The 24,390-nt window shown below is 40.4% G+C and overlaps 1 protein-coding gene across 1 annotated transcript; it reads right to left on the reverse strand.

The window, feature by feature from the left end:
• Positions 1-548: 548 nt before the first annotated feature.
• Positions 549-24,233, reverse strand: lyplal1 (lysophospholipase like 1). The gene is made up of 5 exons (XM_067988882.1): positions 24,106-24,233; positions 19,848-19,947; positions 16,856-17,025; positions 3,770-3,885; positions 549-2,540 (listed from the first exon to the last, which is right to left on the reverse strand). Exons 1-5 carry the CDS (start codon positions 24,176-24,178, stop codon positions 2,313-2,315), a joined length of 687 nt encoding a protein of 228 aa, XP_067844983.1. The 5' UTR covers positions 24,179-24,233; the 3' UTR covers positions 549-2,312.
• Positions 24,234-24,390: the final 157 nt, after the last annotated feature.

A 24,390-nucleotide genomic window follows, 5' to 3' on the forward strand; every position in this document is an offset into this window, starting at 1 on the left:
AATGAGATGAATGACCAGGTAATTGACTACTGGTGGTGTAAGCTGAGGGATAAATGTTGGTAAAAGCACCATGGAGAATTCCCTTCTCTTCACATAATGCCATGGGATCGTGAACATCCACCTGAACAGGCAGATAAGGCCTCGGTTTAGTGGCTTACTAAACACTAAGTCACGTCAGCTTGGATCATTTGGCAGAATACTCATCTCCATGTCAGAAGTTTATGGCTTCAAATACCAATCCAGGATTCCAGCACATAAATTAGGCCAACATTTCAGTCCAGTGGTTAGAAGAGATATTAAACCAAGATGCAGTCTGCCTATTCTGATGGACGTTAAAAAAACATTCAAAGATGAGCAGGGAGTTTGTGTTGTATCCTTGCCAACATTCATCAACCAGCATCACCAAAAAAGATTAACTGATCTTTCTTTTCATTGTCGTTTCTGGGGACTTGCTATGTGAAGAATGTGTTTTGTGTTCATCAACAGCGAAGTAATTCTTTGTGCACGAAGTGGTTTGGGACACTTGAGAAAGGTCATAAGGCGCTATATAATGGCATTCAAATTTATTTCAGCCAAAACTGAAAGAATAGCACTCCGACAAGATTGCATTGCAGTGTCAGCCTAGATTACAAACTGAAAGCATGGTAGGGGGCTCATATGCACAACATTCTGATCCAGAGCCAAGAATACTACCAACTGGGCCAAACTGGCAGTAGTAATTACTTATCATACTCCTCAGCACTGGTGACAGCACTCAATAAAAGTGGAACAGTTTCACCTGTGCTGGGAAAATGGGCAGCATTTGACTTGTATAAACACTGCAGGTACACAAAATTGACTCCTGTAGCAAAATCTTGAAGTACCTTCAGAACAAACCATAGAGGAAAGAAAAAAAATGAGGCACATTAGAATCTAGATAATTAAAAGATAATTAAGCCCATCCATGATGAAGATGGAAAACAATCTCAAGCATGGAAGGGGGGGGGGGGGCGTTGGGGCTGGCAGAGATGCTTAGCAAGGGTGCACCTTAGAAAATTGGGAGTAACTCAATTGAGATTTACTCACAAGACAAAGTTTCAACATGCCAGGTTACCTGAACGCTGAAAATCCAGGATGGGTCCTCAGCCGAGTTGACCAAATTACTATTGTGGGGCGCTACTTGGATGGACTCAAAGTATCCGAGGCATTAATGAAGGGTCATTGGTTCACTTGAATATTTTAGCAAGAGAGAGGCTGTGCATTTGTAAAAAATGTTCAACATTATTATTTAGATTACAACATTAATGCTTCTCACAAATAACATGAATAGTCCTCAAAATAATGTATATTTGGATAATGGAAATGCACTGTGCTGCACAACCACCTGATGGCTTTTGTGTGGAAATGTATTCTGACTCTCAAGGCCAATATTTAGTAACAGGTACTGCTTTGGGATCCAATGTAAAGGCCTATCACAGCACCACCTACAGGTATAGGTACTGCAGGTAAATAAAGACACTTAAAATGGGGCACTCTATAAGGATCAGTTGAGATGGGGGTTTTCAATGTACTTTCACAAGGAACGCGGTGGCCGACCTACTATTTTCAACATATAACAGATGTGGGACCCCAAGTTTTGGCACATTCAAATATGGGCAGCTCTACAGGATTGAAGTTGGGAGTTGTACCAACTTTTATATACTGAACTAGGGAGATGAAGAGAATAGTCATTTTTAGGAGTTTGATAAATTGTGGTGAGAGACAGCAGGAGATAGAATAGGAACTAGACTTAATTGTCTTCAGAAAAATAGAGATTCCACCCATCTCTGCAACAAGTATTATTTTAAATAGATGGTAATTAAGTAATCTTAATGGTAATTACAGCTAACATTATGCTACTTTTCCCCTTTTTTGAGTGTAACCATAGGTTGACAATATTACAAAGTTTGCTAATAGCAATATTTGTTTTAAAGTAGAGATTATTAATCTAAGCATACAACATACACGCAGCAAGCAGCCTGGAGTGTGTAACAGATTGCCAAGCATCATCTGTAAGTAATTTTAAGAGCACAATGATTACGGTAAACTACTTGGTATAATGAAGTATATTTACACAACAGAATGAGACAATAGTGCATTTCAGGAAAAGTAGGAAAAATAAACATTACACTCTTTCAATGCGATTTTTAAAAAACTGTTTGCCTATTATCTGTATAGCTATGCCTGGATTCATCCATGATATATTTTCATCCTTGACAATATGAGCTAATAAATGGATTACAAAGTAAATTAAATATGTACATGAAGCACAATTTTATTCAGAGTGAATAGCATTACTGTTCATCATTAGGTAGTTTATGTAAAATCCATGACTTCAGCTGTTCCAACTCTGACTTGCAAAGTTCATGATAGAGATTAGGTAAAGTATTAAATGTGGTTTTCACTCCCAGTGACTGTAAATGTGAACAGCTCTCTTTACCCCACTCATACAAAATTAGTTGGTCATTGTTTCCATGACATTGGAACAATTCGGGCATTGAGGTTTTAATACTCTGGACAGCCTGGAGACAAAAAAATATATATATTATAGATACACACTGCGTATATACTGTTTGCAATTTATTCCCACTTTTTCCACACATTGAACAAAACCAGAAAAAAATAGAATGCACAATGTTTTTAATGAAACACTAAAAAAATATTTTTCGATTTACTATTCTGTAATGATAAGCATCTAGGTGTTAAAAAACACTCGAAAACATATTTACAGGTATAAATCATCACCCATAGACATGTTGCTGAAATGCTAAATACGTAGTATCCAAATAAAGGTTGAAACATTGTTAAGGTTGAATTCACTGGCCTATTCATGAACCCTAAAATTTATATTCAACTATAACATCTACCTTTAATGGAGTTAGATTTGTGGCTCCAATCAAACAAGCATTGTAAATAAATTGATAGAGATTAATAAATTTTGAGTTTCTCATCTATTAAGTCAGGCAAATCAAGCACTTACTAAAATGTTTTAATGAGTAGGTTATTGCAACATTGAAATAATAAACTTTCTTAAATTTAAGATTATTCAAATAACTAAAAAAAGGTAACTTAACTACATTTATAACACATCTTTGGTTTGAAATTGTGCTATGTGATGTTAGTAACAAACATGTTCATGTGAAATTCCTGTCTACTATTTTAGCAAAAGTATTAAATGTATGGATTAACGCCTTTGATAGAACTGCAAAGAAATTTCCTATGAATGTGTTTATGCATCATTAGTAATATTTCAACCCATCCCCAGACTAACAATGCTGCTAAATGTTCCCCCAGTTTCAATTAAAATTATGTTGGATACTATCTACCTAAAAATGTTTTATATCCTACCTTACAGTGTCAGCTTAACTCAATTGGTACCTTTCTCAGGTGGAGAGACAAGGTTGTGAGTTTAAGTCCAACTTCAGGCCTTCAGTCTATAATTTAGGCGGGCACTTCAGTACAGTATTAAGGGAGTGCTGCATTGTCAGAGGTGCCGTCTTTCAAATGAGACATTAAACCATGTCCTCATCTGCCGGTTAAGATGGACATAAAAGATCCCATGAGACTTTTTCAAGTGTGATAGCCAACATTGTTCCCTCAACCAGTATTGTCTAAACGGATTAATGGCCAAACGTTTGCCTATAAGACAGTGATTACACTTCAAAAATAATTCATTGACTATGAAGTGCTTTGGGACAGCCCGAGGTCATGGAAGGTCCCATATAAATCCAAGTTCTTTCCTTCTGCTTACCTGGTAGACAACAGAATCCTTATTCAAATAACTGGATAGAGCAAACACTCCTGCTACCTGTTGATGAAATCTATAGGCTAAGTGCATTGCCATAGTCCCTCCCATTGAAAATCCCCCTGCAAAGGCAAAAAGAGAACCAAATCAATAGTTTTGTAGAATACAAATCAAATTTAATGTAATTTGAGAGATTAATGTAAAGTTACACAAGCTGTGAGGATTCATTATGCAAAAACTGGAGTTTGTCACATTAATGGCATGGACAATTTAATTACTTTAACAATTGTAATGGTCTAGTTCTTTTCAGTTTCACAATACTGAAGAAACTGGGTAACATTCCAATCTATTATCTAATCAGCCATTGTAATAATTTTCATATCCTCTTAATTGCAGTTTCCGAGTCAGACCTCCCATAATTTTGCTAAACTGCTAAGATTATCATAGAATCAGAGAAAGGTTACAGCACGGAAGGCCATTCAGCCCATCGAGTCTGCGCTGGCTCCATGCAAGATCAATCCAGCGAGTCCCACTCCCTGCCCTAGCCCCATAGCCCTGCAAATATTTTCCTTTCAAGTACTTATCCAGTTCCCTTTTGAAAGCCACAATTGAATCTGTCACCTTTGGTTCTTTTGCCAATCACCCTATATCAATGCCCTCTGGTTCTTGACCCTTCCGCCAACGTGAACAGTTTCTCTCTATCTACTCTGTCTAGACACTTCATGATTTTGAATACCTTTATCAAATCTCCTCACAATCGTCTCTGTTCCAAGAAGAACTACCCCAGTTTCTCCAGTCTATTCACTTAACTGAAGTCCCTCATCCCTGGAATCATTCTAGTAAATCTTTTTTGCACCCTCTCTAAGACCTGCACATCTTTCCTAAAGTGCGGTGCCCAGAACTGCACACACTACTCCAGCTGTGGCCGAACTAGTGTTTTATAAAGGTTCATCATGACTTCCGTACTTTTGTACTCTATGCCTCTATTTATAAAGCCCAGGATCCCGTATGCTTTTTTAACTGCTTTCTCAACCTGCCCTGCCACCTTCAACGACTTGTGCACATATACCCCCGATCTCTCTGTTCCTTTACCCCGTTTAGAATTGTGCCCTTTAGATACTATTACCTCTCTTCATTTTTCCTACCAAAATGCAACACCTCGCATTTTTCTGCGTTAAATTTCATCGGCCACGTATCCGCCCATGCCACCTGACTGTCTATATCCTTTTGAAGTCTATCACTATCCTCCTCTCTGTTCACTACCCTTCCAAGTTTTGTGTCATCTGCAAATTTTGAAATTGTGCCCTGTACACCCAAGTGCAAGTCATCAATATATATTAAGAAAAGCAGTGATCCCAGCACCGACCCCTGGGGAACACCACTGTACACCTTCCTCCGGTCCGAAAAACAACCATTCACAACTACTCTCTTTCCTGTCACTTAGCCAATTTCGTATCCATGCTGCTACTGCCCCCTTTATTCCATGGGCCACAATCTTGATAATAAGCCTACCTTCCGGTACTTTATCAAACGCCTTTTGAAATCCCATGTACACCACATCAACTGCATTACCCTCATCTACCCTCTCTGCTACATCATCAAAAAACTCCATCAAGTTAGTCAAACACGATTTGCCTTTAACAAATCCGTGCTGGCTTTCCCCAATCAATCCACACTCGTCCAAGTGACTGTTAATTCTGTCCCAGATTATCGTTTCTAAAAGTTTCCCCACCACCGAGGTTAAACTGACTGGCCTATAGCTGCTGGGTTTATCCTTACACCCTCTTTTGAACAGGGATGTAACATTTGCAATTCTCCAGTCCTCGGTCACACCCCCATATCCAAGGATGTTTGGAAGATTATGGCCAGTACCTCCGCAATTTCCATCCTTACTTCCCTCAGCAACCTAGGATGCATCCCATCCGGACCGGGTGACTTATCTACTTCCCAGCCTTTCTAGTACCTCTTCTTTATCAATTTTTAGCCCATCCAGTATCTCAACTATATCTTCCTTTACTGAGACTCTGGCAGCATCTTTTTCCATGGTAAAGACAGATGCAAAGTACTCATTTAGTACCTCGGCTATGCCCTCTGCCTCCATGAGTAGATCTCTTTTATGGTCCCTAATTGGCCCCACCCCTCCTCTTACTACCCGTTTACTGTTTACATGCCTATAGATGACTTTTGGATTCTCTTTTATGTTGGCTGCCAGTCTATTCTCATACTCTCTCTTTGCCCCTCTTATTTCCTTTTTCACTTCCCCTCTGAACTTCCTATATTCTGCCTGGTTCTCACTTGTGTTATCAACGTGACATCTGTCATACGCCCTTTTTTTCCACTTCATCTTACTCTCGTTCTCTTTTGTCATCCAAGGGGCTCTAGCTTTAGTTGCCCTACCTTTCTCCTACGTGGGAATGTACCTAGACTGAACCATCTGCTCTTTAAAGGCCGCCCACTGTTCAATTACAGTTCTGCCTGCCAATCTTTGATTCCAGTTTACCCGGGCCAGATCTGTTCTCATCCCACTGAAATTGGCCCTCTTCCAATTGAGTATTTTTACTTTAGAGTGGTCAGTGTCCTTTTCCATAGCTATTCTAAACCTTATGATACTATGATCGCAGCTCCCTAAATGCTCCCCCACTGAAACTTGTTCCACTTGGCCCGCCTCATTCCCTAGAACCAAGTCCAGCAATGTCTCCTTCCTCGTTGTGCTGGAAACGTACTGGTCAAGAAAGTTGTCCGGAACACATTTCAAAAATTCCTACCCCTCTTTGCCCCTTATATTATTATCCCAGTCTATATTAGGATAGTTGAAGTCCCCCGTTACCACTACTCTATAGCTTTTGCACCTCTCTGTAATTTCCCTGCAAATTTGCTCCGCTATATCCTTCCCACTAGTTAGTGGCCTATAGAATACACGCAGTAGTGTAATGGCACCTCTATTGTTTCTTAACTCTAACCAAATAGATTCTGTCCTTGACCCTCAATTCAGATCAAATTCAAAAACTTTACTTACATGTTAACTTTGTTTTATAGGGAGTGAGTCTAGTGGCCAGGAAAAGTTAAGAAAAGCAGGGCCAAACCAAATGCTGTTCTAACAAAGGATCTCCACCCCAAATGTCAACAAACATTTCTATCCCCCGACATTGACAGACACATTTCAATCCAGCAACATATTTAAGAAAAAGGGTGAGATTGTGAACCAGAAAAAAATGAAGAGCTACAAAGGTTTAAAAAATAGCTGGACTGGGATTGGAGATAAGAGTAAGTAACAGGCCTTGAGAAAGATCAGGAGACTTCCAAATGATAGTGGGAGAAAAAAAGAAAAACCCAAGCTGGACTTCGATGCTCTGGAGTTAAGAGGCTACGAGGACTATGTTACATGATTATCTCCAGCCAATGACAGGTGAATATATAGTGACAAGTTGCTGGGACGTTCAAGCTAGATGGACAAACGCCAGCACTGAAATGTCACAGCAATGATGAGACACCAGATTTGGCAGGTTTACGATGCAAAGAGTGTGATAAACTGGAATGTGCACTAGGCACAAGGCCTTTAATATACAATCTGATCTCCTATGATGTTGTTCAAGGTGAGTTGGAAGATACACTGTCTTATAAGGGTGTTTATGCCACATAGATGACAACATAAGGCCACTGATTTACAGTGAATGAATAAGTCAAATTCTATTTTTATTAAATGCTATTATCAGATTTTACTGGTGCTTTTGGGATTGAATTCCACAACTCTATCCACTATTCTGTGAAAACTATAAATAAGTGGAGATTTCTTTGAATATATCTTTACCAATGTAATATTTTTCATCCCTGACCAGTTTTAAAGCTGAGTACACAGCAAGACGGTATATCAGTTGGAGTTCGATATCTGGTACATGGTAGTACTCCATAGAAGAGAGGGTGTAGCTGCACAGGGGGTGGTCACATGTTTGGATTGCATTGGAGATTGTCCTAGGCTTTGTTAGCACTTAGGTTGGGGTCTTGAGTTTGGCAATACTCTGGAGCTGCTGGGGCTTGGCAGAACTGTGCAGGGGATACCTAAAGTTTGGCAAAGCTTGGGGGGGGGTGGGGGGTGACTCACTGATAGATTCCTGGTGTCACCAGTGAGGGGAGAGGGTCACATAGGTATCTCAGTTCTAGTAGCACTAGTTCGTAACTTTCTAAGAGATCTCTGCAAATATTAAATTTGTTTTCTTGTGAATGGTTATTGGAAGTGAGTGTGTGTGTGTGTGTGTGTGTGTATCTGCCTCTCTCACTGGTGTCAGCAATTAACCATCAAAAGCATAGGTGAAATCAGTTGCTAAAGGCTTCCTCTGTGCGATTTCAAAATTGAACTCATTTAAAAAAAAAATTAAATCTCAAATTAGCATGAGGAAAGCTATGCGCTGTGTGTGTGTGTGTGTGTGTGTGTGTGTGTGTGTGCGTGCGCGCGCCTCTCAGCTAAAATCACATCCTGAAGTTTATAAAGTACTAAATGATCACCCATGATGTTGTACATGGAGACGTCAAGAACAAATGTAGTCTTCAGGTGAAGCATGATAGCAAGCATGGGATAACTGAACCAGATCTGAGGAACACCAGGCACTGGAGCCCTGAAGAAACAGAGAGGGAAGCTAGAATAGAGTTAAAAGCCAGGGGATGGAGAGAGGAAGATGCTTGAGAGTTAGAACTGGGATGGGGGAGGAGGGAGAAGGGAGAAGGTAAGTCCAAGATAGAGCATGATTAGAGGCCGAGGATGAAGAACTGCAGGATTAGGGGCTGAGGGAAAAGTAGATCACATTTAGAGGCGGTGAGGGGTGGGGGAGAGGGGAGACAGAGAGAAAAGTAGAACGGGGGAGTAGGGACAGAGCAGAGGGGTTTGATTTGATTATTTCATCACAAAATCCTCTGGGGTTTTTCCCATTATAAAAAGTGCCACAGGAAGTAATATTGCCATATATAAGCATTTTACTATATACATGCACACATTAGTGAATCTCTTATGGCCCTGTTCATAGTTAGTCAGAGGGAATGAATCCTAGCTTTGTTTGGTATAACAGGCTGAGAAAGGTTACAGCGCCTCTGAAGCAAGAATAACAGATTTTCTTGTAATGTTTTCTTTTAAGTAACAGCACCACCACCGAAGGAAGAATAGAATGAGTTACCATTACAGCATTACCATATTATATTCAGTGGATAGGAGATATTACATTATAATTTAAGGGTTTTAATGTACCAAATGTCATATTTGTGACAAACGACAAAAAAAAGGATTTTACTATAACTTTTCTTAAAATCTTACTTAGATGTCAGCATGAGACAGCTAATGTGTTAGAAGTGTAGTTCAATAGGTCAGATTGCATTTTCTCTCTCTTATGATCTTATTTTTTCCATGATAAATGGTATAGCTTGTTGGTCCTATTGGAATTTTGCTGTTCCTAAAAATTCCTGTTATAATTCACCACAAACAGTAACTTCAGCAGCATAAACATATTAGAAAAACATGTCAAAACACAATGTGTTTTATTATTGGTTTTAAAACAATGCATTTAAAGAGATCAAAGTAAAGTTCCCAAACGCAGCAATACAATTTTAGTAAGTCTTTTAAGTGACTCTTTATAAGGTAAATTACTGCACCTATTTAGTCGCTTGCTGGCACGATTGCCTGCAGTTAGTCACGATGGCATCTTTTATGGATATAAGCACCATGAGATTTGAATAACTATGTAATTACACATTTTATGTGGTTGACCAATTCATTTTCCTTTTTGAAATTACAATATACAAAAGCTTTGGACTCTGATTTATTTTTCTATGGAAAAATCCTGCAATTTGTCTGTCAGTACCACAATGCCTTCTGGGCGAGTACTGTAACTGTAATACCCTTGCTGATCTCAGCCAATATGTTTGATGACAAACTGTTCTTATCGGAGGACCTGGATAATGTTTCAGTAGAGCCTAATTTTAACACATTAATTTTAATTTACTCTGTAGCTGGTACAGTTTTTAATTATTTCAATCTCAAATTTCCCATACTTTATCATCAGTTTTTTCAAACATGAAACAACACAAAAAGCCTTTCAGCACCATGTGAGCTAGCCGAGAGATATTCAATATCCATTAGTAACTAGCTAAGGCATTCCCTTAATGGTGACAGTAAGTAGATTTTATCAGAGATTCAATAAACCTTGTATACATAACTGCCAATCTTGTTTTTCCTTTTGAGGGTTTGTTACTGTATTCAATCAATAACATACATAATGTTGTTTCAAAATGTCTGTTCCCTTAAAGGGAACCGTATTCTACTTGAGTGTCACATAATCCAAAATATTACAAAGACTTAATGGTCTCAGTTATTCATCATTATTGTGTTTTATGGTTAGAAGCATGGGAGCAGAAGTTTTTTTTGTAAAAAGCCCCTTAATTTAACCTCAGGGATCATGAGTACTACTCCCAGCCATTTATGGAGTCACTTTGATGCCATATCAGGGGAGTTACACATAAAATGTCTGCATTCAGAATGCCTCCATAATGGTATTAAAACATAAAATACAAGGACAAGGATCAACTAAAAGCACAAGTGTACAAATATCTCACCGTGCCATTTATAATTATCACCAAACCAGTCAAATGTACTTCTCCTTTAATTGTTAATACTTGAATTTCAAAATCAACTGTACAGTACTGTTATACAGCAGCTACACACTATTATGGAGGTAAATTCAGGTCCTGATTTTGAAGATGAAAAAATTGATTCCATCCAAGGCCAACTACTAGAAACAAATATGTAACACATATTTATGCACTGTTGAAAATGTAGGGCTCATTTCTTTTACACAATTCTCGCTACATTTATGTTTCTTTGTATGTTTATTCACATACAATAAGCTTCAAATAGGCAGGTGGAGCTTTCAATCATTATTCTGATAATTTGGTCTGGTCCTTCAGCAGTTATGTCCCTGATCATATTTACACTTCACTCATGTCGTATAGATTCTAAAAAGTCAAATCTCAAATGTATTTGAGTCCATTAAAACAGAATTACATCAAGCAATTTTGAAAAACATCTTGTTGCCAATCTTAACACTGAAAACTCTGCTGCCCATATCCTAACTCGCATCAAGTCCTGCTCGCTGACCTACATTGGCTCCCAGTTCGGCAAAGCCTCGATTTTAAAATTCTCATCCCTGTTTTCAAATTCCTCTATGGCTTCACCCCTCCCTATCTCCGTAACCTCCTCCAGCCCTACAACCCTCCGAGATCTTTGTGCTCCTCCAATTCTGGACTCCTGCACATCCCCGATTTTAATCGCTCCACCATTGGCGGCTGTGCCTTCAGCTGCCTAGGCCCTAAACTTATAAATTCCCTCACTAAACCTCTCCGCTTCTCGATCTCTTTCTCCTTCATTAAGATGCTCCTTAAAACCTACCTCTTTGACCAAGCTTTTGGTCACCTGTCCTAATATCTCCTTAGGTCAAATTTTGTTTGATAATCGTTCCTGTGAAGTGCCTTGGAACGTTTTACTACATCAAAGGCGCTATATAAATGCAAATTGTTGTTGAATGTTTTTATTATTTCAAATAGGTTAATTTTGAGTTTGTTATTCAATATGATATTATAATTATTGCTATGTTTCTTGGTGCTCCATATATATGTATAAGAAAACCATTGATTGCTAATGTGTATTAGTATGTTTTTAACTACCTTTGTTCAATTTTATTTATTAATAGAAAAAATATTTCTAGTTATATTGTATTGTTACATTAATCAGTGATGTCAAACTTATAATGCCAATTCCGTTTTCAATGGATGACTAGAGTCATCAGCAGCAATGAATAAACGTACAAAAAAAGAAAAACACATATACAGTGTCACAAGTGGAATTCTGATTTTGGTTTAACTTGTTAAAAGTTAGACAATTGACTAGTACCTTAATTACCTGATCCCTGCACTCATCCGGTTCAGAATGCCACCTTAACTGGATATGTGCAGAAAGCACATAATTAAGATACTAGTTAGTTGTCTAAATTTTTTTTAACAAGTTAAACTGAAATCAAGATTCCAATAATGACTCTGTATTTGCATTCTCAATTGCATTTCTATCCTCTATGAGGATAACTTACTTAAAAAATACAGCTTTGTTCTATTTTCCTAGTAGTCACGGGAGAGGGAGTAATTTTCAACTTCACCACCTGGGCAGTAACCTGGTGGGATGGATCGAACCTTTTGAACCCACTCAATTTTTGATCCATTGATTTCAATAAACATGTTTGAGGCAGTTACAAAACCCCAGGGTTCAGATGAAATTGGTAACTACTGGAGCTACATTCTTTTATTTGTGATATGGGGGTAGAGTTTCCGCTTTGGGCGCAATCAGCAAACTGCGTCTGAAATTGCGCGGGTTAGGTTATAGTTCAAGTTTCCGCTAAAATGTATTTGCATAATCACAAACATAAAATCTTCCATGAACCAGCGCAATCAGACAGCGTAATAGAACGTAATTGGTTTTTTTGCCTTAAAAAATATTCAATGATGTTTTTTTTTTTAAGAGTCGCAACCTGGTGCAATTTTGCTAATACAGCTGAAAATGCGTTTATCACAAAAAACAGCATTTTTACTAAGTGTCTAGTCCTCCACCTGTGAGTAACCTGATTTTAAATTACTGAAAATGGCTTAAAAAACTATAATGAACCATTTACTATTTCCATTGGTGTCAATTAAATATTTTTTAATGTGTAAAAACGTTTAAAACGTGCCTACTAGTGCCTGTATGCCTAAGACAATGAACTCAATTTGAAGTCCCTCCTCGAACGGCGGTAGACTGGCGCATTATTTCGATCTGGGGGCATGGCCAATTTTGTGGGCTTCGGTCGCAATGATTTTTGAACCAATGTCAAAGATCACAGAAACTCAATTTCTGCTTTTTTTTAATTCGTTCACGGGATGTGGGCCTCGCTGGCGAGGCCAGCATTTATTGCCCATCCCTAATTGCCCTTCAGAAGGTGGTGGTGAGCCGCCTTCTTGAACCGCTGCAGTCCGTGTGGTGACGGTTCTCCCACAGTGCTGTTAGGAAGGGAGTTCCAGGATTTTGACCCAGCGACAATAAAGGAACGGCGATATATTTACAAGTCGGGATGGTGTGTGACTTGGAGGGGAACGTGCAGGTGGTGTTGTTCCCATGTGCCTGCTGCTCTTGTCCTTCTAGGTGGTAGAGGTCGCGGGTTTGGGAGGTGCTGTCGAAGAAGCCTTGGCGAGTTGCTGCAGTGCATCCTGTGGATGGTACACACTGCAGCCACGGTGCGCCGGTGGTGAAGGGAGTGAATGTTTAGGGTGGTGGATGGGGTGCCAATCAAGCGGGCTGCTTTATCTTGGATGGTGTCGAGCTTCTTGAGTGTTGTTGGAGCTGCACTCATCCAAGCAAGTGGACTTTTCGTAGCGAGATTTTACAACTGAGTGGCTTGCTAGGCCATTTCAGAGGGCAATTAAGAATCAACCACATTGCTATGGGTCTGGAGTCACATTTCGGCCAGACCGGGTAAGGACGGCAGGTTTCCTTCCCTAAAGGGCATTAGTGAACCAGATGGGTTTTTACGACAATCCGGTAGTTTCATGGCCATCATTACTGATACTAGTATTTTAATTCCAGATTTTTATTTAATTAATTGAATTTAATTAATTAACTGAATTTAAATTCGCCAGCTGCCGTGGCGGGATTTGAACTCATGACTCTGGATTTTAGTCCAGGCCTCTGGATTACTAGTCCAGTAACATAACCACTATGCTACCGTACCCGATACTTGACGTAACTTACACTTGATTTTCCATGATCTTTTGCGCTGGTTCAGGCAGATTGTCTGATAAAACCAGCGCAATCTAGCGGAAACTCTACCCCGTGATCTTTATTGTCTTATATGTCGGTCCCTCATATCCCTAAGTTTTATTATCCTGTTCTCAAACTATCCCCGAGCAAGCATTATGATCAAAGCGATTATAGAGTACCTGCTTCTGTTAATCACAGCACATACAAAAGGTTGTGACATTATATAAGGCACTTATGCACCATTTCTTTGGCAGGTAAAATAGTGTCCAACATGTCTGTAGAGCACAAAACAGGGGGATTAGCTCAAATTTCATTCACTAAAAACCAACCAAACATGAAATTCTCTTGAAAAGAGTCAAAAATCACTGTAACACATTGAATTTCACAATCTTAAAAGAACCCATTCACTTAAAAAACAACCACAAACTACAAAATGAACCAATGAAATCCTTCAAAAAAATTACTAGAAGTCTTTGTCAGCCATAACAGTTTCCCATTCCTCCCTCTTCTCCTCATCATTTCTCAGTTCTCATTTTTCCTTGCCTGCTATTCCTGGTTTTCCTTACTCCATTACAAGCCTTTTCGCAGAGTCAAGCCTTGGCCTTGTATTGCATTCCATTCCCATAAATCCCAATCTGTTCTTCAATGTCTGATTTTCAAAACACACTCTGCACATGCATGAATTGACCTAGAATGCTCAATACATGAGATGTGGGTAAGCACAACTCCAACATCATACTAATTCACAACCTGATCAATCAGACGTGCTGCATCTCAGCTCATCCAGCGACTTCAGAAAGTGGGCAAGAAGAGAACTTATACCTTTGCTTTGGGAAGGGCCATTTGTCTACCCCGAATCTTTCTGCCATCCAGTTTCTAGCCTGTCCTTCTCAATATAGGTATGCCTGCCCAAGGCCTGGACTAAGGCGAACCTATATTTCACGGCTAGCCTGAGCCTGTGCACTGACTATGATTCCTTACAGACCACAAACCCCAGCCTCAACCTACCAAGTTCTTCCAGGCCACAGCCCCCCCTCCCACTGCTCCTAGGCCCCAATTTTCCTACACCCTCACAGAGTTTTCACAGGTCTCAGCCACCTCCTCTCTCTCTCAAATTCATAAGCCTCACACTGCGGGCCCTCTTCTGACTGTTCACAGGTCCTAGACCCAAGCTCCTCCCTTAAGTGTTCCGAGGTCCTACCATTCCATCACTTCCTTCTCCTTGCAAGTACTGCCAAGCCACAGACAATAGGATCCCTCCAGTGCTCCTAGATCCCATTCCCCCCAACTGAGCATTTCTAGGCTCCAACCCTGCCCTCAACTGTTCCAAGTCCTCACCTCCTTTAGTGATTTGAAACTGACCCCCAAGTGATTTCTAAGCCCCTGCCAGACCACAATCCCTCTAAACTTTGTCCATTCCTTGCCAGGCCCTCTCCTTCCAAGCACCAGCCCTGGGCCTGCTTTCTCTAAGCCTCAACTATTCCATTTCCTCCCAGCCTGACCCTTGTCCCCCCCCAGCTTCTCTCTCACCATTGAATTTTGCGGCAGCTCCCAGCCAATCCTAGTACTCACCTCCAACCCATTACATGTTGGTTACCATTTTGCATGTATCCTGCACTTCCAAAAGGACAAGTGATAGAAACTGAGTATATTAATAAATTAACATACACGATAGTAAGACATAGAAACTGGGAGACATATAAGAGTGAGGAGACCTATAGGAAGAAGAGACTTACAAAAACATTTGCCTGAGGAAGGAGAAAATCTCCGAAAGCTTGTGAATTTAAAATAAAATTGCTGGACTATAACTTGGTGTTGTAAAATTGTTTACAATTGTCAACCCCAGTCCATCACCGGCATCTCCACATCATTACAAAAAGAGTGATAGTGAAAATTAGAGTCAGATACAAATAAAGATAGACAACACAATAAGTGTGAGTCATACAGGGGAATGGGACATTAGCTATTAAGAATGTTGGCTTTTAATAGTATGTTTTAAATTTTGTTGAGCACCTAAGCTTGCCTGCTTTGCATCTGTGTATAATGTCTGAATCAGAAAAAGCATAAATACAAGAACTGGGATTAGTTTTCACTTCCTACACAGCTGGTAATCTAACTCTTCCAATGAAATTTGGCAGCGAGATAATGTTTTTCAAATGTGTTTATAAATATTGCAGTGTTAATTGCTGCAAAAATGTACAGCTGAGAACTAATTAGTCTCAGACCTCAATAAAGCTGGCCATTTTGAATATGCACTAACTCAATGTTAGCAATGTTGTAGGATAGCACTGCGCTAAATGGGAACAAGGAATGCTATATTGTGTAATTATTCAGTTGGTATGTGTTTCCAGTTCCAGACATCTATAAATTGGGTAACTCTAGGCAGCATTTTTAACCCTGATGTCAATAATGCTGCTGCTAGTGCTGAAAATTCAGATAATCTCATAAAACAGTAATATTTGCCTGCAGCAAGAATATCTTTCTTCAACAGCTACAGGATAGGTGAGCTGTTTCTCTCTTTTTTCTTGCTTCCTTTGGGTCAGTTTACTAATGGTTTCATTCCAAATGACAGCTGTATCTTTTCAACAGCTGTGAACTGTAAGAAAGATCAAAGTAGTATATTACTGAATACTAGATATGTTCGTCAGTATAACAATCAGGAATACACAATTGCCAAAATAACTCTTACTGTCATGCTGGAAATGTAAAAGACTGTAAATAGCTGGTGCTTGGGTTATTTGCATCTTTCTAAAAGCAAACTAAAATACAAAATCAGAAGTATATTGCCAGTGATTTATTTTTCTACTTACTATGAATGTTCGAAACCACCAGATTCTTTTGAGTAGTTAAATGAATGAAGTTACAGCAGCACCAAGATTTGAGAATCCACTGAAAATGTACATTTTTTTCCACCAGAGTAGAAATAATGGTATCAGATTTCACCAATATCAAGTAAATAAATCTTGACTGATTAAATTGATTAAACAAGTACACATACTTTCTAAGCAAAACAATCCTCTTTTGCCCAGGAGTTAAAAAAAAGATTGACTTCAGAAATTAAATGATAATGACCAAAATTCTAAGTGTGAAAGGACATGATCAACCACAGGTATCTTTATTTTTACACAGTGAACCTGTGATACAATCCAGTGACTGTGTCATGATAAACATGTTCAATGGAAGGATAGCAGACAGGAAGCAGGGATGGAAAAGGTAGATTCTCAGATTATAGAATGTTTTTTTAAAATGTTAGGAAAACTGATAACATATTTTACCTAAGATTATTCTGTCCTTTGCAATTCCAGCTTTGACCTCTCCATCCACCAAGCTACCCAGTATGTGGCACATTGAATCAATTGATTCAAGATGTTCCGGGGAGTTATTGGAGATTTTGTACCTGTCAAACCACACATTTGACAGAGATCCATTCATAGGTGTATATGGTCTGAAAAAGTGATAAGAAAAATGTTGCCTGTCAGCAGTCATTTGTACAAAGCAAATTTAGGACAGTAAACCACCAAGAATTCTTATTTGAAATGAAGACCACTTAAAAGTACTGCAAAACAAGAAAAAGGTAAACCAGCCATGTTTTAATTGTGGGCACAAAGATATAGATTTAAATGGTTTAAAAGCTGACAATTTTTTGTTGCTTATTTTGGCTACATTTAAAACACTTTAACCGTGTCAACTAATTATCTTACCTGTGTTTTAGTGAGTTAGAAACTCGCTTACAACGGGGAACAGATTATAATGTCTAACAAAGAAAGAGAAAGAAATAAAAAAGAGAGTGGGAGAAAAAGAGAGGGGAAGAGGGGTGAAGGGGGAAAAGCAGAGACAAGCAGAGAGGGTGGGGCAGAGAAAGGGAGGGGGACAGAGAAAAGGCGGGGGCTCAGGCAGCAAATAGCCTCTCTTTCCTCATTCTAACTTTTTAAAAAATTGAATTTTGAAAGCAAGCAAAACCTCTTTGAGTGAAACAGATAGAAATGGAGGGGAGGAGGGAACCAAACCAAACCAACTCCTACCCAAAAAGACAGAGGAACAAGAAAGCCCAAAAAGGTACACAGAACAGTAAAACAAAAAAGCAAGGAAAAGAGACCTAACCAGGCAAGAAGAGAAAGGGAGAGAATCAGAAGAGGAAGGAATAAAATAGAAACTACATTATAGGGACAGATAAGAGTGAGAATGTATCCTGCAACTTACTGTGAGGAACGCATGGGAAATCCACTAGTATCTCTGAATAGATGTAGCTATGGCAGACTTCAGAAGACACCAAAAAGTTGAATATTTGACGCCTTGTCCAATTAAATATTCATATTAAAATGAAATTGTTAAATAAAAGGGTTAAAGAACAGTAATTTCACAAGATTATGAGAACTGAGTAATTCAAAAAAATGAAATAGTATTTGTAACTCACAGGGCTCAATATTAGGAGGAAGGCGGGTTGGCAGTGGGGGGTTGACTGGGCACGTGGGTAACGCGCCCAGTGAAATCGGTGGGTTTGGCATGCGATCGTAAGTAAATTGAAGCCACTTACCTTGGCTTGCGGGTTTTGCGCTGGAAAGCTGCGCAGCGGGCGGACTGCGCACCCGCATCATAGGCTGTCAGCTGGAGGAGCCCTATTTAAAGGGGCAGTCCTCCACTGACTGATGCTGCAGAAAATAGGCAAAATTAGAGCATGGAGCAGCCCAAGGGGAAGGCTGCACCCAGGTTTAATGATGCCTCACTCCAGGTCTTACTGGATGGGGTGAGGAGGAAGAGGGAGATCTTCCACCTGGCAGACAGGAGGAAGTGGCCTGCCTCTGCCACCACGAAGGCCTGGCTCGAGGTAGCAGAGGAGGTCACCAGCACCACCAACATATCACGCACCTGCATACAGTGCAGGAAGTGCTTCAATGACCTAACCAGGTCAGCCAAAGTGAGTACTCTTACTCATTCCCCTACACTCCGTCTACCACATCACCGTCCCTACCCCACATCTCGTTCTGCACTGCCAACACTACTCTATCACATCACTCCTCACACCCACTGAACCCTCATCCTCATCTTACCTGAACTTCCTCACTTCCCAAGTACTCATCCCACCACTACCACTCAACCCAATCTTCATACAATGTAATGGCTCTGCCTCATACTCACCCTCTCATGCATCTCTTTCACGGTCAGCCTCACCCCACCTGCCACTACCTGTGCTGCAGCCACAGGGCATGCATCACATATGTGTAGTAGGAAGCATAAGGCAAACATGTCGTGAGTATGAAGGGGATGCATATGGATGTTTGAGGGTTTGTCATGGTTTTTACTTATATATGATTTCTGATCAACTCACATCACATATTATATTGTCACCACTACTGCCACGACTTGGCCATTCTTGACTGGCTTGTGCAATAAGGCCCTTTCATGAAGTTCTCCATGAACACCCTTGATGCCACCCACTGGGTCACCCTACAGTGGGTGTATGTGTAGTTGCACGACTACTTTGTGCAGGTGCCTGTTGCGCAGCACTGTGTTGTGTAGCTCCACGTGGCGGAGATGGACGGCGTGCCTGGCGAGGCTGGTGATGTTGCTCGTCCTCCAGTGGAGTGATGAATGCAGCTATGGAACCCCCCCCCCCACCATCCTGACGGTGTGAGTGTGAGGGGGTCCGCAAAGTAGGTAAATGTGTTTGGACAGCAGGGGGTATGATGTAATAATTTTGAGTGTGGAGACAACGGTGTGGCAGGCAAAACTTTGTCTGAGGTGACAGAGTGCCCTGCTGCAATGAATGAGGTATTCCCCCCAACTGTCAAGGAATCCTCTGCATCTCCCACTGGCTGCTGACTGAAACACGTCTGCAACAACAGGGCGTGTTTCCCACGCCGAGGAGAGTTCAAAATCACATCCCTGCTAAAATCTCTTCCCAATGAGGTCTGTCAATGACCTCAAGTACCTCCCTAACTATCTAAACTGTCATCCCGCCGGCTTTAATTGCGGGTGGGAGTCCCGCATGCAGCGGCTGCGCGCGCACCAACTCGCGCCATTGGGGAACCCAGAAGTGGGCGGGTTGGCGCCGGGCTCCGGACCCGCTCCGGGATTCCCCAATTTTAGGAACCCCCCGCCACGAACGCACCCGCTCGGCCATCCTAAAATTGACCGCATAATATCTCTGCTTATAAACAAAAAATTACTTAGTTCACTTCTAAGTCTGGCTGAAAGTATATGGTTCTAACTTACTGGGTTTTAGGCAAACTTGCATTGAACATTTATTTTTGGATACCTAAATGATACCTTAAAGGTGCTGTTGGATAAATTACACGTATGTGCTGAAAAATTAAATCTTGCTTCAGTACATCTTTTATCCATGCTCTTATACCTTGCCCTGTATCACCTAAAAAAAAGAGAAAAAATAATTACAATATAGAATGTTGTGCATTTTTAAGGCAACTGTTATTACTGAGGAGGGAGAAGAGCAACAAAAGCCATACGTTCTCTTCATCAGAACAATGTTTTAACAAAAGCAATAATGCATTTCAACGTAATGTGGTTGACAAACTGTATTTCCTTTATTTGCAAAACTAAAACACTTTTTAAAGACAATCTGTTAAACTATTATATGTAATAGCAGGGATAGTGAGACAACCTAACATGCTAGTGTACCAAAGTGCTGAGTCCCAACATGGTAGAATGTGAGAATTATGCCTGTATTTCCCCATTAATGAATTCTCAATCTTAAATGGCTCATCTGGAGAAGCATCAACAGGAACACACTAAAGAAAACGCAAAAGAGTGAGCTAATTTGAGTTGCTCCCTTATGTCGCTCGGCAACTACTTACAGAAAAGCAGTGCCAGAGGCCCAGAAGTAAGTGAACTACTCAGCATTTTAGTTGGGAATGTGCAGTGGGAATTGAGTGACATATTTATGTGTATAAATATAAAAACTATTCAAACGTGTGTATATTTTATAATATATACATACACACACATTAAAAAGGTTACATGTAATCAGACAATTCCTGTCTTTAGTTATAGGCTTTAGTTATAAGGAGAGACTAGAGAAACTAGGGCTCTTTTCATTAGAATAAATCAGGTGGGGACCTGACTGACGTGCTCAAAGCTGGGTGGTTTTAATGAGGTAAATAAGGAAAAAAAATTTCCATTGGTCAATGAGTTAGCATAGAGGGCATAAATTATCACTAAAAGAATGAAGGAAAATGTTAGGACAATCTTTTTTTTAATGCAGTTAAATGTTCTGACACTACTCTACTAAAAACAGTGATGGAGACAGAATCCATAATAGTTTTTATAAGGGAAGTGAATAATTATTTGAAAAAGAAAAATTTAAAAGGGAATGGAGAAAAGGCAGAGGAATGGGACTAAATCGATAGCTCTTTGAGAGCTGGCAAGGCACAATAGCTTGTCTGTGCTGTCAAAGTTTATGAGGATACCAAATTTAGTCTGGCTGCATTCCTTTGGATCTGAGCTGAGAAGGAACAAAGGACATTTTAATCTTTCTTCAATTGCCACAATTTATGGATTTTACACTGGCGATTTTCTTGGGTTTGCATCACTGCCACTCTCATAAGTGGATCTCGAGTCCTCTACGATCTGGACTGCATCTTTTCCCCCCCCAATATCTAGATAGCATGATTCAGGATTACTGGAATGTATTATGTGTCACCACATGAATTATCTTCTCTTTATGGATGATGGACTGGATAAACACCAAATTGAGACAAAGGCTTTGAACCAACAAATGTTTTATATAAGATAGATGAACAAACCGTACATAGTTTTACACAGTTAGCTATGTTTGCTCTTATACTCCTCGTTAAATAAAATGCAACTCGCTTTCTCTCTAAACATGGGCTCTAAAACAGAAGGTCAATTACCAGTTTAATTCTTCTTGACTATGCTGGTTCAGGCTTTTAAATACAGCCTTTTGGCTGCCGACTGGGAAGTTCTCACAGCCTCTGACTACCCTCTTTTTAACTGAGACCTATCAATATCAATTTCAGAAATGAAGTCACTGCCTACTGAGTTGTCATTCAGAGTGCTCCTGCCAATCAAGGCTTCCACCCTATTTTCAAAAGGCTCAGAATTAGCGAACAAAGTTATTACCTTCAAGCTAATGGCCTATTCTTTGATGTGTAACCAGGAACCTTCAGGAGTTTGCCTGGCTGCCTGCCACGCTGTGTAAATTGAACAGAACGGCATCTCAAACAAGGTGTTGCATCAGTATTTTTGTGGGACAATAGGGATATCTCTGACAATACCATGAGATATTTGGGAATGTAAATAAGGATCCCCCCTCCCCCCTGGATGATTAAACAATTCACACTAGCACTGTGTGGGTCAAAATAAACTCACTCCTCTCCCCGACAAATATTTGATTTGAGTTGCTGCTGATTTGCCGCTACTGAGCTGATATTTGTTAACCACTGATTCTAGCAGTGCACATACAAGTTAAAAAAATCAACACAGGCAAAAATCCATTTTGACACATTCAATAATAGCAAAGGTCCAATGCAGAATACATTTGTTACGAATAAGGCATGTGCTTCATGCTTTATAATTCCTAGCTTTGCAATGGAAGGTCTTCTTTCTGTCTATGTGCGAGATCCAGGGCCACACTGGATTAGTGGCAAAAAAAAGGGAACAACTGCAGGGGGTGTTGGGCTCCAGCCTCCACCAATCGGTCAATGAGCACCCTAAAGTGTCACTTTCATGGCAGCCACCGAATCCTCTCATACTAGGAACTAGATTAGGCAATTGATGAGCAAGTCTGATACTTGATAGTGGACTTGGGCATCTAGAACAACAAGGTGGCTGAAATATCACAGACTGACCTACAAAGGTCTTACACAATGCTGCAGCTGGATGTCCTTCATATAGCTAATAAGGAAACTCTGAGACTTGGGATGACAGCTGTTGGAAGGCAATACTTGGAGGCCATGTATGTGAATATGAATTCATATCTAGGCTTAGGTATCTATCATAACTGAATTGCAAAGAGGCAAGCAGCTGCTACCAAAGTTCAGCTCTTTCAGCTGGTGGAACCATCACTTGATGAGGTACTTCCGTCCCTAAAATAGTCAGCAGGATGGTGGCAAAGTTCTCACACATTTTATAATAAGTTGTGATGCTTACCATGCACGCTCATGAGGAGCTCCTCTTATCTGCTGTCCACCTAGTGAGGGCTCATATCCACACTTGTATACTGTCGAATAACCAACCAATAACCATCCAAGGAGAGGGAGCATGGTGGTGGCGGTGAAGTAAGGGCTGTGGTGGTTCCAAGATGGCATGTCTGGCAAACTCAGTAATTTGATACCTCAGAGTCAGGCCCATTGCATCAAAGGCACTACTGATGACTAACTAGTTAGGCTACCTTGTTAACTGGACCTAGGAGGGAGATTTACCACCCGGAGCTGGGATTCTTCTGTGATGTCACAAACTGTCGTGCATACACACCATGTTGCAGGTGTACATTGGCTCCAGCTATCCCTGCAAGCTAATATCTTACAGGCTGATGGTATTGGTTGGCAAGCAACAGGTAGCTTACCAGTTCTATGTGCAGGTAGGCTGCATGGTTTAAGTGAGTTAAATTATTGAACATTAGTGTCCTTAAACCCTTGGCTGTCGTCAACCTGTTTCCAAGCTCCCTGTATTTAGGTTAATGAGATGTATCCCTACCAGAAGGTGTGCACTCATGCATGATATTGGGCTTCCACACTGCCAATGACATCCAGATGACCAAAAAGAATTGTTCATTGAGTCAGATATTTTTTATTGGTAAATTCACAGCTGATTTTTTTGCCCTACCAGTGTGTGATGGCTGAACCATATTTTCAGGATGATGCCTTTAAAGGATGTGACATTACAAACACTTGCTAGATAAGTGAGCATCATTCAACAGATATCAACAGGTATGTGGAAATAACAGAATACCTGTTGGACAGCAATTATAATGAACCACTCATCCTACCAACACAATTCACCAGTGTTGCTATTTTCTACAATTCTGATTTGGACAGTTTGTTAAAAACATGAGCATGTGTGGGGGGTGGATTGGATCTGGATGTAATGACCAAACATCCCACTAATAGTTCACTATCTGGGCTCACATATTGAAAATGGCTGCTGCTGGGATAAGGTACCAGAGGAACCCCAACACCAGCAAAAATGTATTAAAACATAAATCAACGCCTTTATGGGGAGGATAATGGGGGGGGGGGGGGTGTATATCTAAATATGATCCAGTCGTTTGATTATCTCCATTATAATGTGTGAAAATATAAAAGTGGCACATTTCAATGATTATTTGTTGTTTGGTAGCACTCGCTGGTCAGATACTTTGTGACATTAAATAACGATTGGTCACTCGCTTCTGCCACCAAATACAAAAATGAAAATTGAGATTTGGGAACACGGGCGACGGTATGAGCTGGAGAACGGCTGGGCTGGGCCAGGCCATCCCGTCCACCATCTACCTCATTTCCAGACCTATTACTATTTAACTGAGTGATACAAATGACGGAGGTCTAACCTGAACCGTGAAGGAAAATCACAGACGCAGTATGTTTCTTAGTTTGAGCAACGATGCTTCTCTGTAAATTCATCGCTTTGACCGCAACTATCGTCCTTCTCAGGCCGGAAAGGGAGGGGGTCAGCTGGCCAGCCGCACGCTGATTGGAAAATGGAGCGCGTCTGACGTAACGAGGCGCGATGACGTACACTCAGTGGTTCGTTGACGCACATCGTTTTAAAAAGATGGCACGCGCGTATATGTCCCTCTGCTTTCTTTACGCAGAGGGATAGACAGTACCCACTA

The sequence above is a fragment of the Heptranchias perlo genome, chromosome 8 (genome assembly GCF_035084215.1).
Source record: "Heptranchias perlo isolate sHepPer1 chromosome 8, sHepPer1.hap1, whole genome shotgun sequence".
Lineage (NCBI taxonomy): Eukaryota > Metazoa > Chordata > Chondrichthyes > Hexanchiformes > Hexanchidae > Heptranchias > Heptranchias perlo.